Genomic DNA, 20,419 nt, shown 5'->3' on the forward strand with positions numbered 1-20,419 from the left:
TTATAGCATATAAACCCTTTTATTAGGGGCTACTTAAGAGCTTTAAATTAACCAAGGAAACAATGCAGCAGCAGCATCCCCTGGCCAAAATTATTTATGACCATATTTTCCCAAGATCGCACTGGAGGTTTTTTTAACTAAGATGTAGTATTTGATTATCATGAAAAAAAAGGGGGAAGTTAATTTGTCCGATTAAATAGGACCAAGGCTTTTTCTAAAAATGGGTTATTTTGATTTAAAAATATATATATATATATATATTTGTATAACTCATGCCAGCAAGGATTCAATACAGTAAGAGACAGGCAATGTGCAGTTATTGATCTAATAACTGCTGTTCATTTGAATGGAAGTTACTGCACTGTTTACAGTGTTACTGTGCTTCCCCGCATGTTGAATAGACATAGAATAACAGACCACGTAATGAGATTTGGAACCTCTAGGTCAGGAGTGGCTAACTCCGGCCCTCCAGGGTCACCAACAGGTCGGGTTTTAAGGATATCCCTGCTTCAGCACAGGTGGCTCAGTCATTGACTGTGCTGGGGCAGGGATAGCCTTAATACCTGACCTGTTGGTGGCCCCCCTGAGGACTGGAGTTTGCCGCCGCTGCTCTAGGGGTTCTCTGCAGAGCTCGTTTACAGTTTATTTGCATAGCAATGCTTTAATACGGCAATGCAATGTACCCTTGAAACAGGTAAATCTGGATGTGAGCAAAATGGGAAAATACACACTTAACGTAAGCATATTTGCATGAGAAGTGTGATACCGCTGATTAGTCTTTGTTTTACTGATGTGTGTATGAGAGAAGGGAGAAAAACAAAATATGTATTGCTTCACCTAAAAAAAAAAGCGGTATTAAAACGCATTGTTATGTAGGCGCCTGACAACTCTGTTACCATCCAATACACTTCCCAGTTAGGAAATATTAGTACCACCAAGTACAAGCACAGCTCCTCCTCGCCCAAATGTTATGTACACAGGCGTTAAAGGTGGCAATGCACCTGCTAAATATGACCACCCATGCTGGAATTGTCACCCCTTTTGCACCACAGATCATTAGGAGAATGCCTACTTTTGATAACAATTTGAATCTACTTTAGGAGGGTCTTGCACTTTCTTTTATGCACGCGTCCTGGGGAAGATTTTATCTCATTGCGTTCCTTAAATAAGTCTGCCAAAAACTAGAAAGAAGAAAAAAAAAAAGTTTAAAAGTAACAGTCCGCCATATTTTTTAAATCCGATGCTTTGTTCAGTAGGTAACAGTTTTTAATATTAAGTGTCGGGGAGATGAAAATGAAGCTCTCCCCATAGCCCACTGCAGTGCTCACAAGCTAGAGATATAAGAAACACATGATTTTTAACAAATGGGGAAGAAAAAAAAAGGGACATGCGTGGGGGGCAAGATACAGTGGTGGAACCACCAAATGTGCCTACGCTTGGGCCCGCCCCATTTAGGGGCTCTTCCTCCATCCGTTGTAATGCTGTTCCACTTCTTTTAGCAGCTAGAACAGCGTGCTGGCATTTCTGACGGGTCCCCACCTCTGTCCACACCTCCTCCCCGAGGCACTACCTGTGGTACGGAGCCTTACCAGACAGCGGCAGTAGCCCACCCAAGTGGTCCGAACACGGTAGTTGAGCCCAACCAGAAGTCGGGTCCAATTTCCGCAATCACCGTCTGGGTGGGTTCCCTTTGCCAAGGACATGCTCCAGCGGCAAGGCCCCGGGGATGGAGGGGGGGAGGGGTTAATGAAAGAAAACACACAACTTGTCCCGTCCCAGTTCTATCACTGGCAGGATACGAACATTATTCACCGTGTTCAGTCACAACAGGCCGCCTTTGTTTTTTTCTGCAAGATATCACGAAAAATAACTCAATTTTCAAGAACATTTTTGAGGTCTGTCAAAGTATATTATTACATTTAAGAATTATTTGATAAATCGAATAAATATTCTTTGGACTTAGCGACGGCCTCGTCAAGTGCCTAGTTACAAAATGTCGTCTAACAAAGAAAATAAGCACGTTATAAAGTGATGGGATAGAGCAAGAATTATGGTCCAAAATGCTTACAGGAAAAAGGTCTCCTGATGGATGCTAGGAGGACGGACAAAACTTAAATTCATAAAAACAATGAGTGTACAGGAGTGTGAGCAGCTGGATCAACGCGTTGTCGATTATGCAATCAGGCAGTGGCGTTCTCGTCTTGGGGCGCGCGTTTCCGTAGGAGGACTTTTTGAGCACATACTTTAAACTCTAACTTTATAGCAATCTTCGTGTTTCAGATTAGATTACAACAGTTTAACACATTTACGAGCTACGAAGAAAAAAAATCCTATTTCTCGTGTAATGAACATGAACTTATCGCAGTGAATCTTGTACTTGTTGACATAATAAGGGGACATCAAATTAGTCAACATCAGTTGATTTGTCTACATTGTGCTTCTTATATAGTGTTAATCTATATACAGTAACAGACCCACAATTGTGCACATTTTCATGGGGATTGAGCGAGACATATATAAGATATGATGATAAACTAAAAGGGGTCCCTTTTTGTATTAGATAAACTCAGAATTCTAGGGGGATAGCCGATTTAAAACTTGAGGCATGTGCTAATACAGGGGAGCGCACACTTTTGAAGCTGCGCCCCCCTGCCTGGCCTCGCACCCCGTCTCCTACCTGCAAGCTGCATCAAATGACTCTCTGGGGTCGCGTGACATCACCCGCGGCATCATTTGACGCTGAGTTGCCATGGAGACACGTCTGAATCCCGGTAAGTGTTACTGTTACAGAGGCCTCACGCGATCCCCAGCATTTAATTTAAATGTCTGGGGGAAGAGCGCGGGACCTCTGCAACCGCCCCCGTGCCACCCTCCCCCCCCCAGACAAATCTCCTGCCCCCCTGGGTGGCGCACCCCGAGTTAGCACACCGCTGTGCTAATATATGATTGTAATGCAATGCGTGAAATAGCCCCCTGAAAACTTAAAATGACAGCAACCGATGTTAAATATTTCACAGACCAATGTCTTTATAATATTGGTAGACTGTCCCTTTTGACTACAGTTGAGCTCTAATTTTTCCTGCCAACAAATCAAGTGCCTGTTAACGCCCCGATTATAACAAATTATTCCTTTGTTTTGGTAAACATCTGCTTTTCAGAATATACAAATGCATGCACAGAGTTGAATAAACCAAACCTTCTAATTCTTTGATTTTAAAACAAAGATAATTCAAGGTCAGATGTCTAAATGAATGTAAATTCTAACAGTTCTGAATTTTATTTTGTGGGGGAAATATAGACATCAATCCTATTTACGATTGTCAGTTTTACAACACATACTGAAAACTGCAAAATTAAACTCCAACTAAGAAAGCTAACAAAAAAAAAACATTTTTTCTGTAGAACATCAAAATATTTTCTTATAAAATATATTCCAAGCCAACAGGTTTATCTACATACTGTATAGTATAAAACTTTACACAGAAAAATTAGTGTTTTTTTACATGTACATTTTGTAACCTCTACTAGAAACTGATAATTTTTAATAACTTTCACAGCATTGGCGTGATGAAATCTCAGATCCAGTGTTAAAACCCAAGAGCAGCTCTTTCAGTACAGATTTAAAAAAAAATAAGAATAATTACATGTTTCATACCCAAAACTGCTACTGTGCAATATGTACAGAAATCATGCTAGATAAAGGCCGTGTGAACTTGTAAAACCAGGTTATCAGTGTAATTGACTACAAAAAAATATAAGTGCAAATGTTGTTGCTTTAGAATGAACAGAATAACTGTTTCACAACAAGGTGACAGGGCATACCACATTTTAATCGCTGTAAACACAACAATTAACATTTTGTTTTTAAAATGCAGAATTTACTTTTGATCATATACCTACTTCTTTCATTATGAGCTGTCTCATATCGGATTAGTAGGCAATTTAAAAGGATATAGATGCAAACTTTACCTTAATTTCATTTACCAGTGTTGTTCTACTGCACATTATCTCCTAACATGATTTTATTAAAGTATACATAAATTAAATGTTTTAGCAACAAAGTCAGAAATACACACACACACACACAAAAAAAAGTTGATGAGTTACAGAAATTGCTATTGTTTCCACATTCAAGAGTCCAGGAGTGTTCCCTAGAATTGAAAGGGATGTATATAAAACACAATGCTAAAAATAAAACTCTAATTATAAATCATTTCACTTCAAATAAAAAACTAATAAATACTATATCAAGTATCATCAGGAAAACAAAAACAATAACTTAATTTTAGTAATCTTATTTTTCAGTGCTATTTCCAAATCACAGCAAAATAATATAATTAAATCAGTAAATAAGATCATAGTACCACAGTGCCAGCTATTAAAGTTCACACACACATTACAAAAGAAAACATATATATAACCATACCTTCATCATGAATGTGACAGCTTCAGCAAAAATATTGTATATTCTGGTAATATAAAGAAATTAATATAAAGAAATTAGACTGCATTATTCTATAAATAAAGATCTTGCAAAGTAAATTTTCACATTACATGTACATTCGTAAGATAAGATTGGTTTATAAGCAAAAAAATCATTATTTTTTTTGCAACAAATCAAGATAGTCCACTTTTGTTTTAAAGTAATGCATACTATACATATCATAATAATGCCATAAAATAGCTTTGAAAGTAGTGTTGAAATAAGTAGTGCTTAATAGATTAAGAGACTGCTGGATTATTCCTGCTTATCCACTGCATACAGTATTTTGCTTAGAAAATATTGTAGTGCTTGGGAACAACTTTAATACAAGTTTAAGAATCATTCCGAGCGTTTCAGTGAACAGGTTAATGGCACTGGAATTATCTTTTTGTGAATACAAGGGGATAACATACACTGTAGTCCAGGAACATTTAAGACGTTTGGAATAGCAATCAATTAACCATTGACAGTACAATGCATCCTGAGTGGATGGTAACAGATAACCATCCTCGTGATTACATTTTTCTGATACGAAGGGAATGTGAAAATTCTATCCTGGAGGTTAGAAGATTTCACCATTTTTTTTCCCCCTGTGATAACTACTCAGATCAAAAAGAATACTAAAGACCTCATCTGTTTCAGATGAATACATGGTATTTTGTGCTTATTTGCACTTAAGAAAATAATGCAAGCAATGATGAGAAAAATTCATCATGTCTCAAGTGTTCAACATCTTGTACTGATCCACCAGCACCTTTGTGTGTAGAAAACACTACTGTAATACCGAACATTACATAAACACAATAGTAGTCAATACTAAAAGGAATAGAACATTTTACAAATGTTCATTACATAATTTCAGTAGGTCTCAATATCTTTTTTCAAGAGGTTCTTGATTTAAGGGTGTATCGTATAGAACAAGCTTCCTACTGTACTTCAGCCTAAATACTGCAGGGTGAAATATTGCTTTTACAACTGGGTAATGAAGCTTTCTTTTGGTACAGTTCCTGACAGATTGTGGCATTCTTTTTAATTTAGCAGGGTGAACATCTGTTTATATATATATATATACTGTATATATAGATCTCAGAAGTGAAACATATTTGTGAAATAAATAGGTAGTTCTGAAAACAATCAATGAATGCACGGGAGGTTCGTATTTGGGAGATATGCATTAAATTGCGATAGTGCCCAATGGGTACTTCAAAAAGGGAGTTTGTGCGATAGTGCCCCAATCAGCACTATTGCAGTTACATGAATAATAACCCCTTTGGAGTCTCCAGTTTGTAATCTTATTATTACACTGGAGTAAACTCCTGGGGGAGGGGGTTCGGTCTAGGCTTTAAGCCCAAGTTTGCCTAAACTTCATGCTAGAATACCAATTTCCAACATTCCTTCTTGTTTGAACTATGGAACCATTGTGCACATCTCCTATCCTCATTGCACTAGCTAGAGATTTGGAGAGTGGTTATGGAGAAGTTACAGACAACATATGTATGAAAAAAAGGAATCAACTTCTTCTCAATTAAGCCGTCACTTTTTTTTCCTTTTCGTCTGCAGAAAAAGCCTCTGCCAAATCTGATGTGTTGTAAACATCCTGCACAAGAAACAAACACCTAACTGTTAAACTTCTAATGAAGCTGCAAGGTGAAAAAGGTGCATCTTCATTCTCTTTACAGCAGGTTGCTACGTAGCCTCCTTGATCTGATTATTAGAAAGCGCAACGATTTTTAATAAACAAACATGTAATTTGCCACTAAACAACCAATGATTTGACCAAACCACAGTGAAATTTACGAATGTGTCTGTACAAGTCACCCGACTGAGTAAATCGTCTCTCACACCATTTGCACGCATGCGGTTTCTCTCTAGTATGGACTACAGCATGGCGGCTAAGATTATGGGAATATTGGAAACTCTTTCCACACTGGCCACATGTATAAGGTTTTTCCCCTGAATGAGTGCGTTCATGTCTTTTTAACGTGTACATACATGAGAAAGTTTTGCCACATATAGTACATGTGGGCACAGAGCCATCGGGTGACATCTTGATCCGTGAGCCATCTCTGTCTCTGAAATGGGAACTGAGGTGGAGCTGCAAAATGTGTGGACTTGGGAAAACTTTGCTACAAAGAGGGCAAATACAAATATGTCCCGGAGAAACAAGCACACCTGAAGAAGAAATATCTGATGAATCCATGTCATCTTCACTCTCGTCTCGATCTTGGTAGAGGTCTTCTTCCCTAACGTGAGAATTACCATTTCCTGTGAACATGTGTCCTAACCCTGTCACTAGACTGTTGGCTGAATTCCCAACATGCTGACTCTTTGGACTCTTTGCTTCACTGTCCTCCTGTTCTGACAGCAAGTCTTGTTCATTTTTAACAAGTGGCACAGTGCCCTGCTGCTGGCTGTCGGAAGCCAGCTGTCCAAAGACGTAGGAGGGGTGTAAGGAATCTCTCCCAGACATAGGCTTGAAAGACAAATCCAGAGCGCAATCCCCATCACTTGGAGGCTGTGTATGGTTAGCAGATCTCTGGGACAAAGGCCATGAAGAACTATAGACATTAGCTTTTGTTTTTCCAGCTGCTGTCGTGCATGAAACAGCCTCTGCAGAAACTGAATTGACACCTATCAAATCAGAGGACCAACCGGGGAGAACACTGACCTTTTGTTTCCAAATAGGTTTCACATATTCTGCAGTGGTAATTTTTTGTTTGCTTCCCGTGTCTAAGACGTGTCCTTGATGTTCTTCTGTGTCTAAGAATTCATCCTCTTTTTTCAAGTCAGACCTGTCACCATTGATCTTTTCATCTGAATTAAGTTCTTTATCTTTCAGTTTGCCCTTGCAGACTTTGACAATGTCATACATGTGAAGGTAGCTTGCTGCAGCTAGCACATCTTCTACTGGGAGATTGTTGAACTCGAGCTTCCCTTCATACATGAATTGAAGCAGCAGACTGAATGCTGGGGCTGTGACAATGTCACTGTTAAGATGCACAATATCCCTTTTGTCTAGCTGGTCCCTGTAGAAAAGATGGAAGTACATGCTGCAGGAAGCCAGAACAGCTCTGTGGGCTCTGAATTGAGCTTCTCCAACTAAAACAGTACAGTCACACAGGAAACCCTGGTGACGCTGCTGACTCAGACACTGCAGCAACTGGCGGCTATGGTCTGGAAACTCCATTCTTCCTTCATAACCTGTTCAAAACAGGAAAAACTTGAATACTACAGTAAACTAAAACCTCTTAACAGCTGTAATAAACAGAACTACTGATTGGCAACGCTGGGCAACCAAGCCTTACAAATAACGTTTACTGTTAAATTCTCTATAGCAGTTGCATTTTGCAACAAGCATCTCATCCTTCTGCACCTGCCCGGAACAGGAAAAACTTGATTTTAAGTAAACATATCTTCTAAGAAGCAGTTGCAAAGCTTTGTCCCTTTCGGTCAGTGCAGTAGAGCTCAGGCAGTAAGTAGTTATGGTAACAGTCCCATGTTAAACACAGGGCTTGGCTGCCTTTTAAAACTTCATGTAACTTCTATTTCCACTTTAATATAATTCAAATATAAATTGTGTGAATAATATATATAAAAAAATAAAATAGAAATAGAAATATATATATGGATATATATATGGATATATATATATATATATATATATATATATATATATATATATATACACACACATGTATATATATTAGAAATTCACAGAAGTAGTGCTCATACAATGTTAAGCAAATACATTTTTTTTACATTCAAAAGCAGTGGAAATTGAGTTAGATCCCTACTGACGGTTATAACTGCTTTACACCCGTTTTCTAATTCCATTAAAAAAAAGTACAGTAGCATTGGAACCGAGAAAACTATTTTATTAAACAAACTGGCCCGACTCGGCACCCACATTTTTAAAAGGTTAACTTTATAGAAAGAAAGAAAGAAAAAAAAACAGCAACCCCGCCATCATTTCTAAAATGTCTATTTTCTCGAAAACCAACTGTAATAAAAAAAAAAGAAGATGTAGACAAAAAAGTACCAAGGACCATCAGAGGGAGCCTGCTGGTTCAAACCCAATCTTACCTTCCCCCTCTGCAACAAAGGATAGAAGAGTTCATGAGATATGCCCCAGGGACCTCTAGGATGAGCCAGCTTTCTTCTCTAGCATTGCAAGGGCTTGTGGTATTACAGGGTCTCCAGCAGACAGGGAGAGAGCAGCAGTTCACTGTGTCCCTGTGTCAGTGTGAGAGTGTGTATGAGGGAGGAGGAGGAGGCAGGGAGTGCTCGGTTTGCTAATTACACTGCAAGCTGGAGAGTCAGCTGCTCTGACTTCACTGCGATGGAAATGCTACCTCCAGCTGTGCTCCTTTTAATGCCATATGTTACTCCAAATCTAGCTACCAGCCAACCACGCTGCTTGCTGCCTTTTAAAGTTCCAGCAGCCCCATGTATAGCCATCTATTACATAGGTGCAACTACTGGTCAGGGTGAGGAAGAGACAACATGCCACCCACTAACTTTAGAAACTCTGCTGCTGCTCACTGGAGGGGGCAGAGGAGCACTGCACTGATCTACATCTCCAGGGCCCATCTAAAGCTCGATATAGCAGTTATTCTACATGGATTTAACGCCATAATATTCCTGTACTATCAAATTCATAAAAAAAACACCGTGCACACAACAGCAATGCATGGGGTTAATGTCAGTGGCAGAAAGTTATAATTGAAAATATCCTTTTTTTTTTTTGCCATCATGTGGTTGGGTCTCTCCCCCCCCCCCCCCATTCTGTACAAGTAACCCGATGCCCCGATACATTAGACCCCATGTATTATCTGTGTGACCTTTGCAGAGAGTCCCCGGCCTGCAGGTTCCAACTGGAACAGGTTGCACAAAGTTTGAGGAAGTGCAGAGCGATCTCACACAGTGGCTGCAAACATCAGCCTGTTCCCCCTCCCTCATTGCACCGAGTTACCAATGCAGCCCCCAGTTATTCCTTGTTTTCCCAGGTCTGCTCTTTGCTACAAAGTTATTCCCGGGTCGCCGGAGAGCAGAACAAATTTACCCCCATTTAAAAAAAAATGTATATATATTATTTTTGCATATTTTTTTTCTCTTTTCTTGGTTAAAAAATAAATGTATAGAATGCGGCAACCAAAAAAAGAGGCAAAGCCCCCTCCTTGTGTGATGTTGGGTGGTCGTTGTTTGTGCTTCTAGGCAGCAGCAAAGGGACATGCCACAATCCAGAGGACACACACACACACACATCTACACACAAACACATCTCCCTCTCTCTCCCTCTCTCTCTCTCCCTATATATATATATACTGTATACACACACACAGTGCAGGGAAAGCCCCACAGATGCACACCAGCAGTGGTATAAGAGTCCGGATACTCACAGGCTGTGCTGGGGACTCCGGGAGCCGATGGGCGATTTAGTGGCCAGAGTTTGTGGGAATCCTGCGGCTTCATGTACCTCCCCAGATGTTACCGCCGCCGCCGCCGCCGCCGCCGCCGCTGCCGCCGGTGTCACACAGTGCCCGCACAGCGCAGCCTCCCCGCTCTGTTACTGGCAGCCTAGCAGCACTCTGTGTTGTTGGAGCAGGTTGGTAAGCGGACACTCTCGCGATAGCCGGGGCTGTGTCTCGCGCAGCACAATAGTTTGCAGCAGCAGCAGCAGCAGCTCCAGGGCTGTGTCCCTTCCTGGGCTCAGGTTCGGTGTGTGCAGCGTCTCTGCGCAGCGCCTGGCACTGGCCACAGGCCAGCAATGGGAAGTGTTACCACCGCTGCTGCTCACCAATGGGGGAAGCGGGGGCTGCAGCTGTGCCCTTCTCAGATACACACAGACAGTGTCACACAGACACTGGGAGAAGCCTCTGCTCCTCTCCTCCACTGCAGTTCCCAGGGTTAGCACACAATGCTCAACATCATCTTACATCTACCTGAAAATACTTGCAAATTACTATATATTGTATAAGCAGTTGTAGCATATATTTGTAAAGCTTTGCAGTGAGTTTCAGTGTGAAGAATTGCACTTGGCTGCTTGAGCATCTGCCATGAAATCAGCAGGGGGTAAGAACAGTGTTTTTCAACCAGGGTTCCCTGTCACTTTAAAATGGTACCAAATACAGAAGAATTTACAACGCATCTGATATCAGACGCGCTATTAGAGAGGGTTGGGGTTCCTTACAATGCATCTGATCTCAGACGCGCTATTAGAGAGGGTTGGGGTTCCTTACAATGCATCTGATCTCAAACGCACTATTAGAGAGGGTCGGGGGTTCCTTACAATGCGTCTGATCTCAGACGTGCTATTAGAGAGGGTTGGGGTTCCTTTAAATATTAACGGAAAATACATCTTCCTATTTCAACATCCTAACAGCTGTCGCATGACCAGAGAAAGAGATCACTGCTCACAAAGTCTTTAAAATATATTATAAAAGTTCAAAAATAAAGAAATCACCTCCTGCTGTATGGATGTTGGCAGAGTTCCCAGTGTTTAAATGTTGTCGAATAGATACTAGAGCCTATTTTTCTAAAAGGTAATTTAATGTGTGGATCATTTTATAGTAAACCTCCTCACATATATTCCATGTGGGAAAGCAACAATCTATGAAATCTAGGAAGAAACCCCCATGATTTCAATCTCCGATACAGTATATCATGGCTGAGAAAAGACAAGGCTTGTGGATCACATTGGAACCGTGTGTTTGCCAGAGAGAGCTAATAACACAGCTATGTAATCCAGGACATGTGGCTAGGATTGGATCACGTGACTGTCCTAAAAGAAGGCTAACTTGTGTACGGGTTAAATATAAATGAAATAACCAGCAGGGAAATCTGGGATAATCTTCCTTTTGCATATTTTTACAAAAGAAAATCAAACATGGGAAGCAGTGTGTGTGTTATTTGCCTGAGTTGATCTATTGTTAAAAGTTCCAAACTTTGTGGGAACAAACTTTTTTTTATTTTATTTTATTTTTTCCGCTGTTTTGGACAGAAAGTAAACAAACAATATAAAATAATTAAAAAAATAAGTGCATGGATACATTTTCTCACAAATTCCACATTTCGTCAAATTGTTTTTTTTTTCTCCCTCGATCCACCAGTGACAATTTACTGTAACATGTCACTTGGAAAAGTGGCCTCTTATTATTTTTAATTTTTTTATTTTTATTTTATTTATCTTTAATCGTGTGTCAAATGCTAAAAGTTGATAAATACCACTGGATTTAAAAATGACTTTTAATTTTATATTTCACTTTTTAATTCTCTGTAATCCTTGTCAAAAAGAGTTCTTGGGACAAAATGTACAACATTCTAGTTCTCTTTTGTAAAGTACATTGTTAAAATCTACCACTTGACTTTCCGAAACAAAGCACAATAAATGGTTTGTTGTCAAATATTTCAGAAATATTGAATCTTTTTAAATTGTTTTTTTTTTAAGTTTTTGCTTTAAATGCCAGTCTGTTTGTGTATTTGTATTTTATTTTAAATGATCTCACCACGGTTGTAATCTATATTATTAATAGTTGTTTAAATAGTGCTGATTGTGTACTCAGCGCTGTACATAGAATCTTACAGGCATATTGAGTCCCTGTGCCATGGAGCTGACAATCTATTTGGGTGTCTGAGGTATAAGGTTATAAAGTGACTCTGCCAAGGTCACAAGGATTATCTTAGTTTAGTTGCTGGCGTTTCCTTCCTGGGTTTTGAAAGATGGCGCTTGTGATCATTCAACAGGAAGAATTTGGCAGCTGTTTTGATTTCCATAGTGGAGGCAGAAACACCGGCATAAAAACAGGTAAAACTACTGTATCTCAGGAACCGGGCAGTTCCCGGAGCTAAAATGAGTGTGGTTCAGGTCTGGATGACCAGCCGGTTCAAATTATGTAAATATATATATCTCCTCTCTGTACGTTACTTCTTTCTCTCTCACTCTCTGCTCCTATTTGCCATAACTGAGACCTGGCTCACTCAGTCTGACTCTGCTCTGGAAGCTGCCCTCTCTTATGTGGCCTTTCCTTCTCCCACACTCCGCGCCCTGATGGCAGGGGTGGAGGCGTGGGGCTCCTGCTCTCCTCTCTCTGCCGCTACCGAACCGTTCCTATTCCTCCCTCTCTTGCTTTTCCCTCCTTTGAGGTTCACACAGTCCACATCTTCTCTCCTCTCCCGGACCATGTGGCGGTCATCTATCGCCCACCTTCCTCTACTCATCCCCCTTCTGCCTTTCTCTCTCACTTTGAATCCTGGCTTTCTTTCTCTCCTCAGACTCCCCTGTTCTTCTCCTTGGGGACTTCAATTGCCACATTGATGACCCCTCTCTCCCTTGGGCTTCCCGCTTTCTTTCTCTAACCTCTTCTTTTGGCCTTCAACAGTGGACTGAAGCCAGCACCCACAAGGATGGACACTACCTAGACCTGGTTTTCACTAAAAACTTCTCTCTCTCCGATTTCTCCATTTCCCCTTTTCCTCTCTCTGACCATCACCTCATCTCATTTTTGCTCTCTCGCTTATCTCCATCTCCATCTCCACCTCACCCTTGTTTTTGCAGAAACCTGCGCTCTATTAACCTACCAGCTCTTGATTCCACTTTACGCTCCTCCCTCTCCTCTCTCAGTTCTGCTTCAGACCCTGACAACCTGGTCAGGAACTACAACTCTGCCTTATCTTCCTCTCTTGATCTTCATGCCCCGCTTTCTCTCTGCCGTCCTCGCCCTTCTAACCCCAGACCCTGGCTAAACTCCCACACACGCATGCTGCGTTCCTCCACTCGTTCCTCTGAACGCCTCTGGAGGAAATCTCATACGCTCGCAGACTTCATTCACTACAAATTTATGCTATCCTGTTTCAACTCTGCCCTCTCTCAGGCTAAACAAACCTACTTTTCATCACTAATCAACACACACAAGTCTAACCCACGCCGTCTCTTTTCTGTCTTTGACTCTCTACTCAGACCACCCTCAGCTGCCTCCTCTTCTTCCTCCATCTCACCTCAGGACTTTTCTGACTTTTTTAAGGAAAAGGTGGAATCCATACGGCAGAACATCCCATCTGTTGCCTCCTCCCATCCCACATTGCTTCCAAACTATCCTCCTGCCTTTCTTGACTCTTTTTCCGCTATCTCGGAGGAGGATGTGTCACTGCTGATCTCCTCTTCTCCCTCTACCACTTGCCCTCTTGATCCCATTCCCTCCCGTCTCCTAAAACCTCTTGCTCCTTCTATAATCCCTATGCTCACACAGATCTTCAACTCTTCCCTCTACTCTGGTACCTTTCCATCCTCCTTCAAGCATGCAACCGTTATAATTACTCAAAAACAGCAAGCTTGACCCTACCTGTCCTTCTAACTATCGACCTGTCTCCCTCCTGCCTTTTGCCTCCAAACTCCTTGAACGTCTTGTATTCTCTCGATTGCTACACTTTCTCAACACCTATTCTCTCCTAGACCCTCTACAATCTGGCTTCCGCACTGCTCACTCCACGGAAACAGCCCTCACTAAAATAACTGACGACCTCCATGCTGCCAAAGACAGAGGTCATTACACTCTGCTCATATTACTCGACCTCTCTGCAGAATTTGACACCGTGGACCACCCTCTTTTCCTTCACATTCTCCATACTCTTGGTATTCGGAACAAAGCTCTATCCTGGATCTCATCCTACCTCTCACATCGTACTTTCAGTGTCTCTTCTGCTAACACCTCCTCCTCCTCTATTGATCTCTCTGTGGGGGTACCCCAGGGCTCTGTCCTGGGACCTCTTCTTTTTTCTCTGTACACACTCTCTCTAGGTGACCTAATAACATCTTTTGGGTTTAATTATCACCTCTATGCTTACGACACACAAATATACTTTTCAACACCCGACCTTACACCTGCTGTACAAACCAAAGTTTCTGAATGTCTCTCTGCTATATCATCCTGGATGGCCATCCGCCGACTGAAACTTAACATGGCAAAAACAGAGCTCCTTATACTTCCTCCCAAACCTGGCCCTACTACCTCCTTCCACATTGCTATTGGAAATACGATCATTCACCCAGTAGCCCAAGCACGCTGCCTAGGGGTTACACTTGATTCCTCTCTCTCATTCTCTCATATTCAAAACGTTTCTAAAACTTGTCGCTTTTTCCTCCACAATATCACAAAGATACGCCCTTTCCTCTGATAATCAACTGCTAAAACTCTGACTCAGGTCCTCATTCTCTCACGTCTCGATTACTGCAACCTCCTGCTATCCGGCCTTCCTGCCACTCACCTGTCTCCCCTACAATCTATCCTAAACGCTGCTGCCAGAATCACTCTACTCTTTCCTAAATCTGTCTCCGCATCTCCCCTCATGAAATCCCTCTCCTGGCTTCCGATTAAATCCCGTATCTCACACTCAATTCTCCTGCTCACTTTTAAAACTTTACATTCTTCTGCCCCTCCTTACATCTCAGCCCTAATTTCTCGCTATGCACCATCCCGACTCTTGCGTTCTTCTCAAGGATGTCTTCTTTCTACCCCCTTTGTATCTAAAGCTCTCTCCCGCCTTAAACCTTTCTCACTTTCTGCCCCACACCTCTGGAATGCCCTTCCCCTCAATACCCGACTAGCCCCCTCGCTATCCACCTTTAAGACTCACCTTAAGACACATCTGCTTAAAGAAGCATATGAATAGCACTGGATAATCATGGACACATGATACATAAAGCTTGGCCCCCTGCAGACGCACTTACTAGAATTCCCTCCTACTGTCTCTGTACGTTCTCCCTACCTACCAATTAGATTGTAAGCTCCTCGGAGCAGGGACTTCTTCCTTAATGTTACTTTTACAGTATGTCTGAAGCACTTATTCCCATGATCTGTTATTTATATTATTTGTTATTTATATGATATGTATTACTACTGTGAAGCGCTATGTACATTTATGGCGCTATATAAATAAAGACATACAATACTATATATATATATATATATATATATATATATATATATATATATATATATATATGTTATATATATATATCTACTATATATTTCTGAAAGCATTGTATGTATGTATGTTTCACTGTGTTCCCTGTCCCTAGCGGCAATCTCATTGGTTCCTTGGCCTGCCCGCCCCCGCACACCTCTCATTGGCCTCACACACTCACACCACCCCCTTGGCCCGCCCCCCACACCTCTCATTGGCCTGAGGCGGAGTGACGGGCCAAAAGTCCAAAAAAACCACACACACACAAACACACACACATCTCTCTCTGTCCTCTCCCCCCCCCCCCCATCACACTCACCTCCCCCCCTCCCCGGTGCTCCACTCACCTCCCCGCCGCTCCACTCATCCCCGCTCCACTCACCTCCCTCCCGCTCCACTCCCTCCCGCTCCACTCACCTCCCTCCCGCTCCACTTACCTCCCTCCCGCTGCACTCCCTCTCCACTCACCTCCCTCCACCTCCCTCCCGCTCCACTCACCTCCCTCCACCTCCCTCCCGCTCCACTCACCTCCCTCTCCACTCACCTCCCTCCAGCTCCACTCCCTCCCGCTCCACTCGCTCCTGCTCCACTCACCTCCCTCCCGCTCCACTCACCTCCCACTCCACTCACCTCCCTCCCACTCACCTCCCTCCCAGGTGCGGGGACAGGCAGTGGGCAGGGCAGCCTGCCGCTGCCACGCGGCACCTAAGATGGCGGCGGACGGAAGAACCCCCTTCCTCCCTCGCGGACAAAGTAACATGGCGGCTGCCGGAAGGAAAGGTCCCGCTCCACTCACCTCCCTCCCGCTCCACTCCCTCCCGCTCCACTCACCTCCCGCTCCACTCACCTCCCTCCTGCTCCACTCACCTCCCACTCCACTCACCTCCCTCCCACTCACCTCCCTCCCAGGCGCGGGGACAGGCAGTGGGCAGGGCAGCCTGCCGCTGCCACGCGGCACCTAAGATGGCGGCGGACGGAAGAACCCCCTTCCTCCCTCGCGGACAAAGTAACATGGCGGCTGACGGAAGGAAAGGTCCCGCTCCACTCACCTCCCTCCCGCTCCACTCCCTCCCGCTCCACTCACCTCCCGCTCCACTCACCTCCCGCTCCACTCACCTCCCTCCCGCTCCACTCCCTCCCGCTCCACTCACCTCCCTCCCCTGCGCGGGGACAGGCAGTGGGCAGGGCACCCTGCCGCTGCCACGCGGCACCTAAGATGGCGGCGGACGGAAGGACCCCCTTCCTCCCTCGCGGACTAAGTAACATGGCGGCGGCCGGAAGGAGAGGTGACGTGTGTGTGTGTGTGTGTCACTGTGTGTGTGTGACACTGTGTGACACTGTGTGTGTGTGTGTGTGTGTGTGACACTTTGTGTGTGTGTGACACTGTGTGTGTGTGTGTGTGTGTGTGTGTGTGTGACACAGTGTGTGTGCCCCCCCCTCCTGTCCACTCTCCTCCCCGTCCTGTCCACTGTCACCCCAATCCTGTCCACTGTCACCCCCCTCCTGTCCACTCTCCCCCCCTCCTGTCCACTCTCCTCCCCCTCCTGTCCACTGTCCCCCCCTCTTGTCCACTGTCCCCCCCTCCTGTCCACTGTCCCCCCCTCCTGTCCACTGTCCCCCCCTCCTGTCCACTGTCCCCCCCTCCTGTCCACTGTCCCCCCCTCCTGTCCACTGTCCCCCCCTCCTGTCCACTGTCCCCCCTCCTGTCCACTGTCCCCGCCCCCCCCCTCATGTCCACTGCCCCTCCTCCTGTCCACTACCCCCCTCCTGTCCACTACCCCCCCCTCCTGTCCACTGTCCCCGTCCCCTCCTGTCCACTGTCCCCGTCCCTCCCCTCCTCCTGTCCACTGTCCCTCCCCCCACCTTTTCCTAGCGGCAAATTTAACTCACGGGCAACGCCGGGTCTCTCAGCTAGTATGTATATATATATATTAACACACATATTCCCATATAGCTCAAACTCCTACATCCGCCACATCATAAATGCCAAAATGAGTGCTACTGAGCGTGGCAAATGTATACAACAGAAGACAGGGGTGCCCAAAGCTACATCAAATTGACAAAACATATATGGTAATGAGTATAAAGTTTAAATACTTGAATTATAATAGTAATTACTTGTTTTTTTAGTTAAACCCTTTGGCTAAAGCGTCGTAAGCCTGCATACCAACGTCACGGTAAACCAAAAATGCAGATCCTAACACTAAAACTGTGAACCCTTCCTGTTACCTCTGTATGAGGGGAAGGAACTGCAGTGAGTCCTGTCCATACAGCAAGATATATATATATATAGCAAATGGAAATGTTACTGTATGTTCGTTTGCATGTCTTAGAGAGGTCTGCAACTGGCTTTGCATCTCACCCCAGCCTATGCTTAAAAGCTGTGTTTAAAGCAGCATGCATTGGCTTAAGGGCTGTTATATAGAGGATGCGGCCGTGCGGCCCACGCTTTCCTATGCAAACGCGCGTGCACCTGCCGCATGCTTTTCCTGTATATAGTGCCGGGAGCTGCAGGTAATATATGTGTGTGTGTGTGTGTGTGTGTGTATGTGTGAGTATATGTGTGTGCATGGGTTGTGTGAGTGAAAGGAAGTGCTAGATAAGATTATTATTTATTTTTTTTTAAACTTTAATAAATATATATTTTTTTAACTTCTGCAATCATTCACACACATATACACACACACACACACACACACACACACACACACACATCCATATAAACACACATCCACGCCTACATGCATACATACACACACACATATACATACATTTGAGTGCAGGTAGCGGTGCGAAAAGATAAATTTCTTCATAAGTCTGATTGAAGCTTTTATTAACCTGTACATTACAAGGAAAAGCACTCTGTATTAGATTTGTCACAATCATACTGCAAGCAAGCAAGTTCCCCTGAGAGTGGGAGATGCTATGGAGTGAGCTTTTAACCATTTAAATGTGGGAGGGGGTGAGCTTCAACAAGATAGGAACAGCCACCTTCCAATCGGCTAAGACCAGCTGAACAAGATTTGTAAAACATACAGGACACCTGCAAGCTCATATTGAACCCCCAAAATAACCACAACATATATATAAGCATATAGGTGTCACAGAGGAGTGCTACTGAGCATGGCGATATATATTTAAAACCAGAGACAGAACATAAAACACAGACAGAGCTCAGTGCACATCCAGTGAAACGCATACACGGTACAGTGCCTAAATATATATGTATAAATATCTATTAAATAAAATGGTCTTTTAGTTTAACATTTTGGCCAAAGTGTTGTAAGCCCCTGAGCCACTACACGGCAGACCACACCTCAAGGGTCCCTAACACTAATATAAATTCTTAATAACCTGTGCATTACCAGGAAGAATGATTTATAATAAATCTGTCAAAATTAGTTGCATAGTTCTAAGTCTGATTGAAGCTTTTATTAACCTGTACATTACCAGGAAAAGCACTCTGTATTAGATTTGTCACAATCATACTGCAAGCAAGCAAGTTCCTCTGGGAGTGGGAGATGCTATGGAGTGAGCTTTTAACTATTTAAATGTGGCAGGAGGTGAGCTGTGAAAGACAGGGTTGCAGACATGTCTAAGACATGCAAATGAACATACAGTAATATTTCCATTTGCTATATGCTTTACTGTGGAGGGTTTTTGTCACTTTTTTTTACCCACCATAACCTTAATAAGTGTGGTATATATATATATATATATATATATATATATATATATATATATATATATACATTGTTCGACAATCCTATACATTTACACGCCCGGGGTGGGTGGATTTAACCTCCGGGCGAGTAAATATTGGCTCAAGCAGCACACGTGTTTGTTTTTTAAAATTTCCCTGCTCGCGCTAAAAAAAAAAAAACTCCCCCTACCTGACAGCTGATTGGCGCGCGCTCCCAGGCTTTGTGGGCGCGCGGCCAGGCTCTATATGAGCCAGCCCCCAACGAGCGGCCATTCTTTTTTTTTTTTCCATGGAGGACATAGTAAGTATAATCTGTGCCTTACCCCCTGTCCCCGGCGCTCCCGCTGCCCGCAGTTATGGAGGTGGTAGCGGGAGTGTTCTCCTGTCCCCGGCGCTCCTCCCGTCACAGTCCCTCCGGTTCCCGCTTCCCCCTGTCACCGCGTGACAGCCCGCGGGGCAGGAGATGGGAGCGGGGATGTCCCTCGGGTTCCCGCTTCCCTCTGATCCCCCCCCCCCCATGTGCCCGGTGCTCCCGCTGCCTGCATGGAGGTGGTAGCGGGGGGTTTCTTCCCCCCACCGCTGTCCCCGGCGCTCCCGTTGTCTGCGCGGGAGGGGGAGGGAGCGGGTGGTGGTGCTGGTCGTGGCCTTTCCTCTGTTCCAAACCCCCCCTCGTCTGTGTAGAGTGAGAGTGAGTGTGTGTGTGTGTATGGAGGAGTGTGTGTGTGTATATAGGAGTGTGTGTGTGTGTATATGGGAGTGTGTGTGTATATGGGAGGGGGTGTGTATATGTGTGTGTGTGTGTGTGTATATGGGTGTGTGTGTGTGTGTATGGGAGTGTGTGTATATGGGAGTGTGTGTGTATATGGGAGTGTATATGTGTGTGTGTGTGTGTGTGTGTGTGTGTATATGGGTGTGTGTGTGTATATGGCTGTGTGTGTGTGTGTGTGTGTGTGTGTGTGTGTGTGTGTGTGTGTGTGTGTGTGTGTGTGTGTGTGTATGGGTGTGTGTATGGGTGTGTGTGTGTGTGTGTGTATATGGGTGTGTGTGTATATGGGTGTGTGTGTGTGTGTGTGTGTGTGTATGGGTGTGTGTGTGTGACACCAGAGGTACCCCCCAATCAGTCACCCCCCTCACCTAGTCAGTCAAAGTCACCCAGTCAGTCACCATCTCCTCACCCAGTTCCCCCCCATCAGTCAGTCCCCCCTATCTCCTCTCTCTGTCTCTCCTCTCTCTCTCCCCTCCCTGTCTCTCTCCTCTACACTCTCCCTGTCTCT

At 43.9% G+C, this 20,419-nt stretch overlaps 1 protein-coding gene across 3 annotated transcripts; it reads right to left on the bottom strand.

Annotated features, from left to right (window-relative positions):
* Positions 1-3,809: 3,809 nt before the first annotated feature.
* Positions 3,810-10,216, bottom strand: ZBTB42 (zinc finger and BTB domain containing 42). Of its 3 annotated transcripts, XR_012803934.1 has the most exons (3): positions 9,883-10,216; positions 4,427-7,684; positions 3,810-4,151 (listed from the first exon to the last, which is right to left on the bottom strand). XR_012803934.1 is itself a non-coding variant. In XM_075614933.1 (2 exons), exons 1-2 carry the CDS (start codon positions 9,953-9,955, stop codon positions 6,240-6,242), a joined length of 1,518 nt encoding a protein of 505 aa, XP_075471048.1. In that variant the 5' UTR covers positions 9,956-10,216; the 3' UTR covers positions 3,810-6,239. The 3 variants fall into 3 exon arrangements, 2 of the variants coding, with proteins under 2 accessions (XP_075471048.1, XP_075471049.1); XM_075614933.1 differs by having other exon boundaries at positions 3,810-7,684; XM_075614934.1 differs by lacking the exon at positions 9,883-10,216 and adding an exon at positions 8,567-9,048 and having other exon boundaries at positions 3,810-7,684.
* Positions 10,217-20,419: the final 10,203 nt, after the last annotated feature.

Source organism: Ascaphus truei, chromosome 9, assembly GCF_040206685.1.
Source record: "Ascaphus truei isolate aAscTru1 chromosome 9, aAscTru1.hap1, whole genome shotgun sequence".
Taxonomy (NCBI): Eukaryota; Metazoa; Chordata; class Amphibia; order Anura; family Ascaphidae; genus Ascaphus; species Ascaphus truei.